Below are 18,084 nucleotides of genomic sequence, written 5' to 3'. Positions count from 1 at the left end.
TTTTATACATTAAGCACCCAACCTAAGAGTCTAAAAGACATTCTGTAGAAGTGGGTTAGCTAATGTACAGAAAAAGAGTTTTCTACATGGCATAAGTACTTTTCCTTTTCATGTTACTGCAGTGCTTCTAAACTGTGCTTCCTGAAGCCATTATTTAAGTGAAGTAGCCCACATATGACAATTAGCTTCCACTCCTTAGGTGCAATTTCTACGACAGGTTACAATGGCCTTACTTGAAAGTTTAATAAACTAGTTGGGTGAAAACAATTTAGCAGTACAGTTTTAGCGACAGAGCATATGCTCTGTGGTACTGAATAGCAGTGTAACAGTGCACAGAGTCCTAATATGAACAAACATGGAGCCCATAAAAGGGTGAATTATCTGGTGGTGACCATGCAGAAAAGACGTTAGTATAATACATGCGATAAAGTGTCCTGAGTCCCCACAATCTTTCCTATGGTGAAGATTGCTCTAGAAACTTGCCAACAGCCACTTACTTGACTTTGAGATTGACTGCTCCTTTCCATTAATACTAACCCTGAGACTTACAGAAAACAATTGGTGTGCCGCCTGTTTTTTTTGTCTCCTGGCATGTCTAACCAAATCCAGTCTCTCCCATGAGTCATGGTTCAAAAAACTGTCACTATTTTACAATTAATATATTGAAAGACTGCACTGGACAGAGTTTTGTGTAGAATTAGCTTTGTAGAGTCATCACGACCATCAGAGAACCATTTTACTATATATGTGAGTAGATGGTTCACATTAAATTATGGTATGTCCTTTTTCAAAGTCTGATAACTTGTTTCGAGTAACAGTCCCTCGTTTCTCTAAGCTGTAGGCTTAGCCTGTGATAGTTTCTGCGATGTCTGTCCTTACATAGGTTTCCAAGCTTCTCAAGACATGGTTATTCACTCAGGCATATGACTAAATCAATAAGGGCTCCGGCACTTCCTAGAACCGCGCCAAGAAACCAATCGGTGTACGTGCACTCTATAACAAATTTTAGCATAACATAAGATTAACCTTCAAATGTCTCTGTTATGTTTTCCTAACCTTGGATCTCAAAGTTTGCTTGTGGTAGTCCTTGGCTCTTGCAAAGGCGTCTTTCAGACATCTCCTATTCATGTTCAACTAAAATTATATAAATCCTTTCATCCTTCGATGGTTAGTTGATTCCAGTATAATTGTATGTGGCCTGTCAGCTCATGATCATTGGTGCATTTTTGCACTGACTGTTCTACTTTTACCTTCTACTGTTTATGGCTTAAAACAGCACAGTGTTTGCTTGGTCTCAACAACAACTTCAATCCACAATCTGAAATATAATATGCGTTCGTAGAAATATTAATATAACAGTGAGGTGAAACATCCTTTACCACGCAGGCATTGCAATGCAATGCCTTTACAACACAGTCAATACAACATGCGTTGTAATGGCTTGCGTTGTAATGGCATGCGTTGTAATGGAAGTTGTGTGGTAAAAACAATGTTGCAAAGGTATGCATTGTAATAGTTTGCTTGTAACATCATACATCCAACAGTGAGTAGGAGACAGAGTTGGAAAACTGATACATGCACATTTACATGATAATACATGAGGTATATGATGGTTTAGAGGTAAATGGAGATGGACCTCTCATGTCAAAATTCAAAAGGGGCATTTTGGAGAAAAGCACCACACTTGGGGACTGGGCTATATCTTGCAAAAAAACTTTGTTGAGAAAGTATCACAAGAAATGTAGAAGTGAATGGCGCAAATAAGCACAAAGTGTTTCATTTGAATTATACTGTTTTAATACTCTTGCATTTGATAATGTGGCACATACCACTCCTACGTGTAATTTTATCTTTTCTATTCCTCTAACCCTTCAGGTACCAGAAAAAGTTGTAATTAAACAGACCTTCAATGCGGAAGTCACCTTCCAGAACCCTCTTTCTGAGGTGCTGAAGAACTGTGTATTGCTGTTGGAGGGAAGTGGCCTCTTGAAAGCACAACTTGTGATAAAGTGAGTGGAAGAAACACAATTGGAGAATTGGGACAATAATTTACATTTTGGCATGAAGGGATATCCGCTACAGATTGTGGGTGCTTCTGCTTTGACAAATTTATGATTCACCTACCACAATTGGAGGTGTGGGAGCTACTGGGTTTCGGAAAGCAGAGTCACATCTGTGTCCTGCTCTCAGAAACCCTTAGCCTGGCGACTGCCACAGGGCCATTAGGTCACAGTGCCAATAGCCCGCCCTAACTTCATTAGGGGTATTGTCACTGATTTTTCCCACAGAGACCACCATGAGAAGCATTATATTCCCGGGACGGAAAATGTAAAAGTGTCCCTAAGTTGCAATGGAAAACTGTCTATGCCTAACACATTTTCCTTTTCTTTTTCAGCAACAAACCTCAAATTAGTGAGTTTATTGCTGGGAGGGAGAAGGGAATGCTGAGCAGGCTGGAAGAAATGGACATGGAATTCAATAGTGATAACAATGCACCTTCACAATTATATAAGAAGAATATCTGTGTGTTTGCTTAGCATGGTGTGGAACAAGTAGAAGCTGCAAGGACGGTTGATAGTTGGCATTAATGTAAATTTTATAGGATTAAGCTTAGTTTTTTCTCTTAGTTACAAATGATCAGATATCGCACCCCAGCTCGATTTTTGTGCAGGGTTCTCAAAAAGTCAATGGATTCTTGAAAGTTGGGATCAATTTAATGTATTCTTTTTCCTAGAAATAACTCTCCATAGAGACACAACTTTGCTTAAATCCGGCACCAAAGCCTTTTACAGTTTATCATCCTCAGGACTGTTCGCTATTTCAATGAGTTGCAGTTTCAACTGCAGTGCTGCAATCAACATTCACAGGGGTATATTCTCAAAACAAACTATCCTAGAAGTTTCACTTTCATCTACAAGCTTGAGAGCATAATCTAGTTAATATACAGTCAACCATTTATAACTTGTTCATGTCCAGATACATTCAAACCTTTTACTATATCCCAAATGTTTGCCCCATCAGAACAAGATAGACAACAAGGCCACTTTCCCAAACCCTCTTGCACTAGACAAACACAGTAGCTAGGTTGGTTTTGATAATTTCACCCACAGTAATTAACAAACGTGTCCCACTTCCTGTCTCCTCCTCCTTTTCACTATTTAAATATTTGAATACGGTTCTCTTACAGACCTCCTCAATCTCCCACTTAATTCCCTTATGCCTTAACTTCTCACGCATTTCTAAATAAACTACTACTCATTCTTGTTATCTTCTACTTTTAAATAGAATGGCCCATCACGACTCTGAGCCACTTGACTTTTAATGTCTACTCCAACTCTGGGCATTAGCCCTCATTCTGTACCACATGCACACAGGACGACACATATTTAGACCTTCCAGTGATTGAATGAATGAATGAATGAATGAATGAATATCTTTATTCGATTAAAAATATATAATTATAAAAGAGCAAGCAAATATAAAATTACACAGAATAAAATCAAAATACATCCAAAGGAGAGCCATAGATTATATTAAAAAATGCAATAAAATGCAGCCAATAAAGTACATATTTAAGAAAAGCTCCAGATGAATAGCAAACATCAGAGTTAGGGAACATTCAAACAAAATAGAGGGCAGGCCTATATTGGCAAAAACCCTGTTTTTTAAGAATTGGCAATACAATTTTTCGCCTAGGTCTTTCATAAAATGTACATAATAATCTGAAACGATCCAGAGTCTGGGAGATGACTCATCACAAGGGCAGAGCAGCATAGATTTAAGGTCGAATTGGCTAACAGGGAGACTCAGGTAGCACCTTATATTTCCTAGTCGGAATTTCATCAACAGTGCCCTTTCTCTTACATTATTAATACATGTGAGATATGGCTCAACGCCTTTGGTTGTTTGCAGACCATTTAAAACTCTCATAGTAGGCTTCATAACCTCTCTACCTTTCCTGTTGGACAGTACCCTGCTCATGAACAGATCATTGTTTTTGTCAATACCCCCTTTAAGTATCACATGGTTTAACAAATAGCTCTGGTCTACCCATTGCAGCCACTGTATATAATTCAGCCAGGGGATTCTTAGACCATAAACACAAAACAGGCGATCCTAAATTATTTAATGATTGAAGGTGGCCTCCGGGTTACTTCATATAGGGTTCCAAAGGAGACGAGGGGCAAGCCCCATCAAATCGGTCACATAGGCCAGTCCTAATTATTCATGTAGAAAATGCTGAGGACTGACTGGACTAAGACCAAGCAGCCATCTGAAGAAGCGTTTTTCTTCCCTCTGAAGGCTACTGCAATCTGTAAACCCCCAGATGCCCGCACCATAAGTGAGAACAGGTAAGCATTTTAGTCTATACATTGCTAATAGGGATGCTATTGGTTTACTTCCCACCTTGGTAGATACATTAAACAGGGCCCCAACTGCACGAATAAAACGTGAACAGCGATCAGATAAACAGGGCCAAAAACTGTTGATCAAAGGTCACTCCCAGATAGGAAAATACCCCAACCTTAGTGATGTTTCTCTCCTTAATGGATTTGGGTCTGACCTTACAGCTCTACAGCCTGCATTACATAATATGCAACTTTGCAATGTTTGTGTCTAAATCCAAATTATCCATAAAGGATATTAAGTTATCAGCCAGGGCTCATAGGCCATTTGATGTGCCGGAGAGCAAAACCACATCATCAGCATATAAAAGGGCCATCACCGGTTTACAATTTATCCTGGTTAAATCATTACAGATGGTAATAAGAAAAGGCTTAGATTGTTAATTTACGATCAAATTAAAATTGGTGCCAGAACGTGCCCTTGACAAACACCCAGCCTCAGGGGAAAAAGAGAGATGCATTCCCCAGCTATGCCAAACCCCACCTTTGCAGTGACTTCACAGTGGAGTGCATATAGAAAATCCCCCAAATTCTGTGGCATACCGATCCGTTGGAGAATAGTCCATAACTTGGAATGGTTGACTCTATCAATTGAACTGCTCGGGTCTTTAAAGGCAAGATATAGCGGGCTTTTCATGGCAATCGCATGTTTACCCACTATTAAATTGAGGGTAACACGCTGTTCCTTTGTCCCCAAGCCTTCCCTGAATCCATAGTGGACCCTATTAAAAATTCAGTTCTGCTTAACCCAATCCTCCACCCTATGCAGGATCACCCAAACTTTAAGCTTAACCACAGTGTCCAGATGTAAAATTGGTCTAATGCAGTGGGGATCTTGACTACCATTTTAGAAGATTGGCTCTATGTTAGCCTGCAGCCAGGAAGCTGGAATGATACAGGGTGCTGCAGCATTCAAAGTGCTAGTAAAGATAGGGGCCCACAGGTTGATGTTTTCTTTAAATAGGTCCATGGGAACCCCATCTGGTCCTGCGGCTTTATGTGAAGGACTAGAGTGGATAGCTTTTATTACATCATGCTCAAACGTAATGGTTAGAGGGAAGGAGATCGCTGGCTCACCAGACTCAGGGGGAAAATGTTCCTCAAAGTAATAAATATACTTGAAATGGTCAACCCAGCTCTAGACACTAATGTTGAGCCCATACCATCACGCTTGTTAGTGGACTGCCGCTGATCATTAACAATAGCCCAAAAATGTTTAGGGTCCACTTTACAGAAGCTTATTATTTCAGTCAATGCTTCCTCCTTGAGGACAATCTTGCGCTTTTTTATGGCAAGCTTATAATAATAATATACAAAAATACTGTCGGTCTACTGTTCAGTACAGGTCAAAAACTGATGCACCTGAAATACAAAATTGAAAAAACTGGACAAACTAGTGTATGCTCAAAAAGATTATGCTCGAAAAGTTTTAGTTCCCATCACCCACCGACGGTGGCTTGCTTCATCATCTGGGAACACTGGGAACTACCATGAATGCCACACACCTCTGAAATTGTGGTGGCTAAACAGTTGTCCCAGAAGTGAGTACTAGTGTACTTCTTTTCTCGCAACGATTATGATGATGATTTAGAGGGTGATGGTTGCAGTACAAAAAATATAGTGAGTGAAAAGTGCTACTAAAAATGGCTACCAAGACACAAATATATTTATTCTGGCGCTGCCTTGGTGTCAATTAAAAACAGTGCATGAACAGCTTTAACAAATAACTGTCAGATGTTTTAGGTCTACATGTTTCGGCCAGTGGATAATGAAATCCTAGCCGATTCTAGGCTCACAATCTTTTTTGGTAAGGGGGAATACTTGCTTGAATTAGATCCTTACATTTCTAAAACAGTTGGCCCCATATTGCACCCAGGATTAGCAGAACCAGCACAACTAGGTAGCCCAGATGAGGCACCATGGTCCACAGTTCCTTTAGCCACGTGCGCTTTAGTTTTTACTTTTTTTATCAGTAGCCCCATCCTTGGAGCATCCAATAGTCCTTATAAGGTGCTTCCTTTTGGCAGATGGGCCTCTTTCCAGTGATGGATTAGAAGCCTTAGGGAGCTCTTGTGGAACTTGGCAATAATTAACACTGCCTTTGACTGAGTTTCAGAGTGGTCAGTAGATAGTGCAAACACTTTGGTTGGGCCACTGGCGGCTTCAAATTTAGAGACATACAGTGAACAAGGAGAAGGAACACCTTGTTACAAAGATAAACGTCTCTTCACCAAGTCAATTACTTTTGAAATAACTCCTACCACTCTAGCCAGAAATGAATCAAGTGTTGTGCCAGTATGCAAGGATGTAGAGGCCATTGACTTGTCCCCATCTGGCATTTTCCGCTTCCCCATCTTAGCACCCCTAGGATCATCAGTATTCACTGGCGTAGCATATGCAGGGAAGAAGGAGGGAATAATCAGGCTTCAAGAATTTCTGGCAATAATAATGTTTAAGACTCACCAAAGAAAGAGATGGACTAAGGCAGGCCCAGTCTTCGATCGGGCACATACCCTGCGTCCCGTGCCCAGGGGAGTTCTTCAGCGCTATATCGTTCTGCAATCAGCTTGGCCCCTCCTCTCTGGCAGACTGCAGCAGAGCAGTATGAGACTAGCAGTCCCCTCCAGGTGTCAACTAGGGCATTTCCAGGGATCCTCATCACTTGTGTGTGTATATTTCTATGTATTATAAGTATAATACACCACACTGCTACGGTAACAGAGCACTACTCTACGTTGTAATTATAATATGTAATAAGAACAAATACAGTCAATCACAGCACAGGCTTGATCTAATCTTCTCCATTCATTTCTCAAGTATTTCAATGCAACTGATTTATTTTAACAGTCGTGTTGATATGTAATAGTTAACTAGCTCCACAAATACATATCCTTTGGATGATATTCAAATATAACTGTTTCCAATTGACCACTGCTCTTTCCAAAATTGAGTCCTGATGGCAGGAAGTTTGCCTTGAGGGCTCCAGGATGGAGGCCACGCGGCTCCCCGCCACAACATAAAAAGCCCCGGGGCTTGGGCCGGCCTTTGAGCCCCCCAACCATTTTTGAGAAAGCCCCAGGGGGTAGTGGTCCTTGGGGCTGGGGGGGCCTTTGAGACCCCCACCCATCTATTTTGCTGGGGGTGGCAGTTGAGCCCCCCACCCATTTATGTTGTAGCCCCGGGGGGTGGCAGTCCCCGGGGCTGGGGAGCCCCTCTGGGCCCCCCATAAAATGTAAAACTTTTGCCCCCGGGATTTGTCCCCCCCGGGGGCTAATTATTAAAACCCAAACGTAGTTTTTTTACGGCATGATCCGCGCACCCTGCGGGTATTTCGCCATTTAAAAAAAAAATATATGGCCCTGGGGGTCCTTGTGGGACCCCTTAAGCAGGTCTAGACGGTCAGGGTATTTCTACCCTGCCCCCTTTATGAGTTTTACACACTAGTTCCACTGATTTCTTCAGCCTCGCTTCTACCGAGGCACAAAATGGCTACCAACACTTCCTGGTTTGGAGTGTTGACAGACAGTTGACAGCCAATTAGCATGCAGCTCGTGATCGGGAGGGTGCACTCAGGGTGCGTTCAGGGTGCGCGGATCCAGCGCGGTCATAGATATATATGTGATTTTGATTTTGATTTTCTCAGGAACTACTGAACAGATTTACACCATTTAAGCAAAGGCACGACCAAGGTCTACCTTTCTGCCAAATTTGGTGTAATTCCGTTCAGCAGTTCGGGCTGTAGCTGCGACTAAAGGGCCCTATGGAAAATTGCATGGGAAAAACAAGTTTTGGGACCCCCATTTTTCTCGGCCCCCGCTTGACGAATCACCCCAAGACTTTCAGGATAGGAGACAAACGGCGAACTACTCGTAAAAGTAATATATTTTTACATTTAATCCTGTATTCTTTTTAAAATCAATTTCGTGGATGCACGCTGGGTGCATGCTGCGTAAGCGCACGGTGCGCGGATCCCATGTGACCTGAAAAAAAGAGATTTGATTGGTTCATTACACTTCCTGTTCTAACTATTGAAAAACCCCACCCATTTCAATCATTCTTCTTTGACCTTCTTTGGAGGAACATCTCTTTGCAGAGAAGAAGCTTTTTTGACTAGGTTTTAACTTAGCTCAAACTTTTATCTTAACAAACAATGGCTTCAGGGCAGGAGGGATCTCCAGCATCTCAACATTCTTCTGGAGAGGAATTTCTGGTTGAAGAACCATGCCAGGAAAGATATTCATCTATCGTTTGGAAATTTTTTACTTTTCCAGAGGGGCAATCCAAGACCAATGCCACCAAAGTGACATGCAAGATATGTCAAAGAGTGCTCTCCCGTGGCGATCCAGAAAAGAAATACTCATGTGGTACAGCCAGCATGAAAAAACATCTCAAAGCCATGCATCCAATAAACCTGGCACGTCTAGAGTGCCGAAGAATGAGAGTTCTTCCTGGACCTTCATAGACATCAGAGCCAAGTACTTCTCGCGTGCATCCATCGTACCAACACCTGGACATCCGTCCTCAGTTTGCCACACTGAAAGTCCTCTGCTTGATGTGTAATGCAGTGCTATGCTACGGAGAGCAATCTATTGACTTAATTTGCAGGATGCAAGAAAGCCATCATTGTTAGTTTTTTTTTGTTTTTTTTCCCTTGAAGTTCATTGTTTTGTTCCACCAGTTCTGTTTTTTCCTTTTTTTTTCAAGAAAATCCAAATAAAATTAAAAATTGTTCAAAAAAACAAAAAAAATATATAAAAGAAAAAAGAAGAAAAAAAAAAGTTCTTCTAAGAACTAACTTTCCTGGTTTAGAAAAAGAGCTATATATTTGTTTGTTGGTGTGTGAAAGTTTAGATGAATGTATGTGTAGTACATAATTGACTGAATGGATGTATTAATAACGTATAATGAATGTATAAGTGCAGAACTATGAGGAAGTGCTGCAGCATCACACAGTAACCTCTTTAACTGCCGTGTGCTGTAGTACTTCCGAAGCAAAGGGATGCAACATATGTAGATAAATATGTTGCACATCTGTCCTTTTCCCTGCACAGCTGCTTAAATTGCAGCAATGTGGTGACACAGCCACCCTTGCACCATGGTGGAAGGATATCTGTGTCATGTGCTGTTTGTTTTTGTGCAGAAAGACACACCTTCCTGCACAAAAACAATCGGTAAATGCATTTTTCTCCTTCAATGTATGCTAAACATTTTAGCATGCATTGAAGATTAAAAAATGAGGAGAAATGAAAACAATTCTCCTTGTTGGGCTTTCGAACACCAATTAAAGAATGGTGCAGCATTCACACACATATCGAGATTTATGATTTATTATAAATCTGGAGATGTGTCCTGTTCTATGAGTATTCAGTGCAATCATGCACAACAACACTTATAGAACAACCTTTCAACGCAAAGTGGTGTGTATGATGAGGTTGTATTTACATGGAGTAGAAAAAGTATACAGAGCGCCTTTTCCTCTCTTTGTAAATATGAAAGAGTGTCTTGTGCAATAACTATGTGTCAAAAAGTGACATATTTCTATTTTAAAATTGCTTCCGAATGATAGAAGGTAAGCACAGAGTTTTGTCTGCATAGATGCTCAAACAAGAATGATTGAAATGATTGAGGTCCTTCAATAGGTACAATGGGAAATATTATGAACCACTCAAATCTGTTTTTTTGGAGGTCACATGATATCCGGTAACAGAGAGATTTCAAAACTACATCGGTATAAACAGAGTGTTTTTAAAAACTTGTTCAGTCTTTGTAGTTTCTTGCAGATCTGCCCATTCTGCATATTAATACTTAGTTAAACTTACCTTCCCAGCAATAGAAATTAAAAATGGTATACATTTTTTTCAGATTTTTTTTGCAATGTAAATTGATATAAACTGCTTATTTTAGAATTAGGATCTGTAAAGAAAAGAAAAAATAGCTATAAAATGTAATAATACATTTTTTACAACACAGCATAATTTCAACAAAGTAATTTGTTTGCCTTTTTTGCTGTTCTCAGAATATATTGAATTTCACTAGAAATAGTGATATCAATCGTACTCATCATTTAACAGCGGGCAAAAAAAACACAATCAAAAAGATTGTTTAAAAAAAACCAACATGCTATTCTCATAAAATACCACAAGATACAAATCACACATATATGAAATGCTTATGGCTAACAAAATTCTATAAATTTAACTTATAAAAACTATAAATGTTGTCGCTTAAAAATATTCACCGAGTCAATGAGCACAAAAAAGTCCTTAATTCAAACATATGCCTTTCCTTGAGACCAAATGGTATTTTTGCACTCCTTTTTATGTAAATTGTCCAATGGTAGTCCTATTAAATTATAATAATAAATTCCTCAGAGAATGAATTATCTTCCTAAAACTTTGACTTTAAAAATATTAGGTAGGGATTAGGTAATTCCCTAGGCAAACGTTGTTTGAAATCCAACTGGGAATCATTACAAAGTGTCCAGCCTTTGTCACATTTTAGATAGGCAGTGTAATGTCCAGATGTGGTGGAAGGACCATCATGGAAAATTATTGCAATTGCTACAAAAGTCCTTCCCGATATTGATAGTTGTGTTGCTACAAACTGCTTTATTAAAATATCCAATTTTCTTCCATCAGCTGTACAACGTTGCATCATTAAAATTATGTATTGTCCATATTTTGTTAAAAATAATGTGGATAACATTTCTGATTTACATTGGCTACACTCCATGTTTTGATTTGCACCTTTAACTAATTTATTGAAAGACACTGATTTACAGTCTGGTAATGTAAAAATACAGAAATCTTTCAGTGTCTACATTAGTGGAACATGTATACATGCAATTTTCACAATGATGTTCCCATTTGTAAGAAAGGCCAAAAATATTTTCTATTTCTACACCTTCATTTTCAAAAATGGTAATCATATACATTAAAAATTCCTGAGCATCTTGTTGGATATTTTGTGTAAATTGTGTAGAACCAGAACACACATCCGAAAGATTACGAACATCTGAAACAGATTGTATTTTACTTGTATCTGTTGTCAATTTTTCATAAACAGAATGCAACAGAGAACAAAATCTTTTTTGCCGATTCTGCATAATTTGTTCTTGCAAACCTTCAAGATAAAAAACAACATTGACCACTACATTAGCATAGCAGTTGACACCTGAACTATTTTCAAACTGATAACCAACAACCTCTTCAACAGTGTCCAATTTCTTTTTACTTGAAATCACAACATTATCTTGTTCTATTCCCTTCTCGACACCTTCAGAACAGATATTCTCAAACCTTCTTTTTCGACCAATCACACGCTTTTCAAACACAGGATACTGACCTAAATTTGGAGCATACACCCTTCTTAACCTATTATACTCTTTTACACAGTTTGCATCTGCAGTAACCTATGTCTCATCAAAATCAATCAAAAACAAACCAGATAATGTTCTGACTCGCGGCAAAGCAACATATGCCATACCCTCTTTAAATACAGTAGATCCAATGTTCACCAATGCACTGTCTACACTCAATCCTTGAGATTTATGAATAGTCAATGCATATGCCAGAGAAAATGGAAATTGTTTCCTACGGACATATAAATCTTTAACAAGCAAAAAACGAACTGAACAACGACCAATTTCTTTAACTTCTTCAATCTGATCAAATTTAATTTTTAAAAATTCAATTCCTTCTTTTTTCTGATAATTAACAAAATCCACCACTTTACCCATTGCGTCATTAACTAACCCTTTTTCTACATCCAAATTACGCCTTAAAATTACCCGACAGTTTACATACGCATACAGTGTCTTTTCTAAACCAGCTGTTTTAGATATTATTTTTTCTAAAGAATCCAGTTTTGTTTTCAACTTTTCCGTCAAAATAATAGTGATTCCTTCATGCTCTATTTTATCGATGGCTTCCATTTTTATAATTTCTTCATTTTCCAGTTTCAATAGTTCTTCGTTGAATATGGAACACTCGCGCAGTGTTGGCATTAAACAGATCACTGATTTATATTCAGCAATTTTCATGTACACTTTTGCAGGAACTACATTTTCATTTGGAAAGACATTGCAAAGTAATCGACTTTCCAAAGCTTGTTTGCCATGTTTTGTAAGAATTCCAATTCTTATATCTTGAAGAATACTTCCATATTCAGCATCATTTGCCTGTCGCATATTTGTTGTCAGTTCTTTGTATTCAAAATTAGTCCAAATGTTCACATTACCAACACTACCAAGAGACTTTCTGGTATCTTCATGTGCAGTGTTTTAAATACCGGTTGTCCTTTTACCGGTGTCAGTTGCAGTAGATCTTCAAAAACTATGACGTGTTTTCCTCCAAATAACACGTCATACTCTGTTTTAAGAATTTGCTGCATTCTTAAATGCACAAAGGCAAGCATCAAGTTTGACACCATGCTCACCTCATCAATAATGAGAAGTTTCATTTTCTTCAAGACTCTTGAAACTTCACAAGAAGCTTCTCCAGATAGCTTTGTTCTCATGCTCTACTGGTAGCATTACTAAACAATGTAAAGTAATTCCTTTAATGTTATGTGCTGCCAACCCAGTTGGAGCAGTGACAGCACAAGACAAATGCGACTCAGTTGTTTTTTGCAGATAACTTGTAATTACTTTAATTAAGAAACTTTTTCCTGTTCCAGCTTGACCACTCACATACATTCGGATAGGTTGAAATGGTGTACATGAGCACCCTTTCTTTTCATGAAGTAATCCATGGTCAATCTGCTCCTTCACTTGTTGATATATTTGTTTCAGTTCAACATTTAGTTGTTCTTCCAAGTTTCCTAACTGTATCACATCTTCTTGAGCTTGATACATTGCTGTTTCCACGTCATTCATGGCAGTTGCTGCTTCATTTTCAACAATTGGTTGTCCAAGTGGATCTTGACTCAGTGCAGCAGAACTTTGACTGTCTTGAGAACTGTCTCTATCAATCTCAGCTGCAATTGTAGCTCCTTGATCAATTTCATCATTCAACATTTTCATATAATTTGCAAAAGCACTGCATTGTATGCTATCTTTACAAGCAATAAATGAATCTTCATAGCTCTGAAAATCTCCAAGTAATTCCAGTTCTGAACGCCATGGTTTGAACATTTGCAAAAGGGCTAAATAGTAAAATTCCCTTTTATCAGCAGTGTCGCAACTCAGTTTCCTGTGATTAATTACATTTCCTTTCATTTGTTTCACCAGACATCCTTCAGAACCAATCACTGCATATTTTCCATCATTGATGTTCTCTGTAGTATTCCGTTTAAAACTGTAGTTTTGCAGCACTTCATAGAGACACCTGTTCTCAAGATGATGACTTCTGTTTGGGTAATATGTGTCCAACATATTCGTTTTTAAAATATCTGTGCTTTCTGGTTCTTTTCCTGCTAAATATTCAATTTCTTGAACAGATTTCAGTACCTGATTTCGCATTCCTGCAAGACCTAGACTCACCCAAATGATTCTTCTACTTTTGGAATATAGACTTGCAGAGGATAACCGATAAGAACATTCATATGCTCCAATTTCACGATGCAATAACATCTTTAAACTGAAACTGAATAATTTCTTACTTATAGTCTTCTTGTGAGAAATCTCTTCCCACATTTCTTTCAATTCCGTCTTTTCTGATTTAGTAATGAAGGACGTTACATATCGTGCAACAGCAATGGAATTGTCCGCAACATACTGAATATCCATGTTAGCATTCCACATGGATAAAATAACTGGATTGTAGTCATTTATGTATTTTGATTCTTCACTTCTTCTTAAGTTGAAGATATTTTTCGGATACTTTCTTGTGATGCTATGTCGCATAGCTGACATAAAACTGTTCACTATTCCTTTGGATAATACAGGACGTGCAAATCCAAAACGACATTTGGTATAGAGCTTATCCTTTGACTTGTACTTTCGTCGACAGTATTTTCCACATCGATGGCTTTGGAATCGTAAGACTTGTTGTTTTAAGTTTTTATGTTCTCTGCTATTGGGTACAGCACATGTGGCATAATCTTCAATGAAAGACAAAACAGTTTCATCTGAATCTGTTCCAAATTTGGGGGCGTCCTTGATCCATAACAACATATGTATATGAGGAGCACATCTTGCTTGATACTCCTTTCTCCAAAAGAAATCCACAACTTCTCCAAGAGGAGGATCCTTTTTATTGCAGATAAAAGACATCATAGCTTCAAATCTATGATTGAAATATCTGCATACATTAACAGGATCCAAAGAGCACAATTCTCCAGGTGTCTTGTATTCAATATTTTTTATATTGGAATTTGCCTCTCGAAGAAATTCAAGTAAATCATCCCAAGCATATTCAGCACAGCTTAGTGTAACAAACCATGTAGGAGTTCCCAAGTTCTGTAGAATACATTTCAGTTCTCCATGACGATGGTACCAATATTCATTAGTCCCACGCTGACATGCCATCAGATTAATCAACTGAGATTCTAAATGATCATCTCTCTGATGCACTTTATCCATAAAATCCTTTGAAGTTACATTTTGAAGATGCATTCCAGTTTTTAAAATGTGATTTACTGCATATGAAAGTCCAGACAAGTCACTTTCAAACAGAAGATAAAACATATAAGGGATACATTGTCAAAATCTTGGATCTTCTGCATATAATCTTGTTGTCCGATATTCAGATGCAGGAATCTGCACAGGACGTTCATCATATCGTCCACCTTTTCCTGTTGGAAACCACTGCGGGAAACAATGAGCTTCCAAGCTCTTTTCCCATACACTCATAAGACTTCCTGTTGCTTTTTTCATTTGGAACAACTCAATCGTATTCCCCATCACATCTTTGAAATGAAGTGGATGTACACTGTAATGTTCATAGATTTCTTCACATCTGGACATGTCCACTTTTTCAATTTGTCCACTTAATGTTTCAGTATCTTCTGCTAAATCTATTTCTTCTTCTCCTACAAACGCATTTCTATAGTACTCATTATTTTTTAACAGATACAATGATGCCTTTTGCACTTTTCTAACATCCACTAACTCTTGCCAGATTTTCTTATTCTTAGAAGGAACACCATTAACTAGAATGACTAGTGGTTCATTTTCTGCATGATCTACACCAATAGTTTCGAAGTGTTTCTTTAAATCTAACAGTAAATACACAACTCTTCCTTTCAATCCTCTTTGCAACTCTTATGGAGGTAATTTACCTGTTTTAGGCTCCATAGGAACAATAGCCTGAAACGGGTGAACACATTGAATGAGAACAGACTCATACGTATTTAAATCTATCAGCTCTGGAGAAATAGCAACCAACTCTAGATTATTATGAACAGCTCTAGCAGGCATTTTATTCTCATCTAATTTGTTATAGCAATATTTGCAAATACGCTGCTCAGATCCCAAATAAAAACAATCCTCTACCAACAAATAAGTTGCAAATTCCATCCACTTATCATTATCTACAATTTCACTTTTTTAATACAGATTCACACCCCTAGTCTGATTTTTATAGTGAGTTCGCCGACAACAAATACAATAAACATTTGGTCTTTCACCTGAAATTACCTTAAACTTTGTGATTTCATCCTCAAAACTTTTTGTAATTATGGGTTCTACATTGTCTTCAACATTTTGTTCTACTAATGTGTCAGTTTCTGCACTCTCTTGCTGAGGACCAAAGTAACAAAACTCAATATTATCACAAACCTTCTTCACATCTGATACTGAGCCACGCAAAAGAGCACTGTTCAACTCATTTAGCTTTAGTGCTGGACTTTTCGCATAATACAATCTTCTCACTAACTTCCGCATTTGAGTATGTTGTACTGCCAGCATCCTGAAATGGTGAAAAACACTTTGACAAACTTTCCTAGAAAGACAAGCCAGAGAATGACCATGCAAACCAGTATTTTTTCTCACTCTGCAAGGGTCTAGTCCTTGCAACACCTTAATCTTTTGTTTAACACATTTTTTACTATATGCTCATAAAAAACTACATAATTTATCAATAGATTCTGGTCGTACACTACAAATACTACTGCAAACCCAAGTATACACAGGGTGTTTAGGACGTCTCTCTAGAACTTCATCAGCTATCACTTCTTCTGCATTTCTTTCAACCATTTTCTCTTTCTCAATTGGACAACCATCTCTAACTTCATAACCTCTACCACTGGTGTCAACTGCAAACAGTAATTGTTTGCTCTGTAAATAACTCTCTTCATTAAAGAAAGGCTCTGAACTGGAACTGTGTTTCCATTCTCCCAAAAAAATTACAATTTTTTTTTCTATTAATTAGTCTTTTCCTCCTACTTTTGGCCATCATTAAATTGATTGGTTTATCTAGTGATCGAATTCTGTTTAATACTAAAATGAATAGTTTCCTATTTACTTCAAAAGCCTTTTCAACAATGTTTTCAATATGCTTCTTCTTTTTATAAAATAGATCTCTCTTTTTATATTTCTTCACACCTTTCAGCAAATTATGTACTACTATCTTGTAAAATATTTTTTTGCGTAATTCCTTATACTGATTTTGCCTTCTTTTAGCATACTTTGTCTCGTTTGACTGAACATTTTGTAGTTGAAACATTCTCAGTGGTTTCAGCGTTCTGTACATTCTGATTGCTCTTACAAACATTTTTAATAAATTGGTTTGTGATCTTACCAGAAGATTTTTTGTTTTTAGCCACATTATCTTGTACATTCAATACTTGTGGTTGATTTTTCTTCAAGTAATTCTCCTATCTCTGTTCTTTTCTTTTTCTTTTTGTTTCTGGCATGATTTCTCTATTTTAACGTTGAAAAACAGTATCTGCAAAAAAGAATCACAAATAAAAGTATATTAATAACTTTCAAATGTATACTATTCTAATACTGTAGAAACACATTTTATATAAAAACTGACTAAGAAACTATAGCCCTGAAGCACAAGTGTGACGATGGTGAAAAAACTACATGCATAGTGCATACTACTTTGAAGCAGTACATGTCCTAAAGCCTACCTCACTAAAAGACTACATGCTAACTGACTGAATGATTACAATACTATAAGGAGACACACTGGGTGAGTGACAGTGTGTTTCCTAGAAGTGTATGAATACTGACATGGATATTGATGGTGTGAAAGACAAGTGTGTAGGTGATTAGAGACCTACATGCATAGTGGACACATGTTTGAATCCATCCATATGTTAAGGCCTGTCTCAGTCCAATACTACTTGGATACTGACTGAATGATTAGAGTACCGCAAGGAGAGTGCCTGGGTGAATTTATAAGTGTTTGGGTTTTGGCACAGTGAATGGATTAGTCCATGGTGCTGAATGGGTCACTAGAGGACTGCATGGGGAGTGACAGGGTGTTTGCTAGAAGTGTATGAATACTGACTAGGGAATTGAAGGTGTGAAAGACACGTGTGTAGGTGGTTAGAGGACTACATGCATAGTGGATAGACATTTGAAGCAATTCATGTGCTAAGGCCTGGTTCACTGCATGAGTACTTGGGTACTGACTGAACGATTAGAGTACTGCAAGGAGAGAGCCTGGGTGAATTTATAAATTGTTGACTTTCGGCGCACTGAATGGATTAGTACATGGTGATCAATGGGTCACTGGAGAAGTATAAGGAGAGTGACAGAGTGTTTGCGGGAACTCTATGAATACTG

At 38.1% G+C, this 18,084-nt stretch overlaps 1 protein-coding gene across 1 annotated transcript in view; it reads left to right on the top strand.

Annotated features, from left to right (window-relative positions):
- The window catches only part of LOC146812206 (protein-glutamine gamma-glutamyltransferase E-like), a 189,924-nt gene that overhangs the window by 146,893 nt on the left and 24,947 nt on the right, over positions 1–18,084 (top strand). The window contains exon 6 of the mRNA XM_085615144.1: positions 1,876–2,009. Coding sequence (XP_085471270.1) covers positions 1,876–2,009 — 134 coding nt within the window. The remainder of the gene's footprint in view (positions 1–1,875; positions 2,010–18,084) is intronic.

This window comes from Triturus cristatus, chromosome 7 (assembly GCF_964204655.1).
Source record: "Triturus cristatus chromosome 7, aTriCri1.1, whole genome shotgun sequence".
Taxonomy (NCBI): domain Eukaryota; kingdom Metazoa; phylum Chordata; class Amphibia; order Caudata; family Salamandridae; genus Triturus; species Triturus cristatus.
This window is presented reverse-complemented; position numbering and strand designations above follow the sequence as displayed.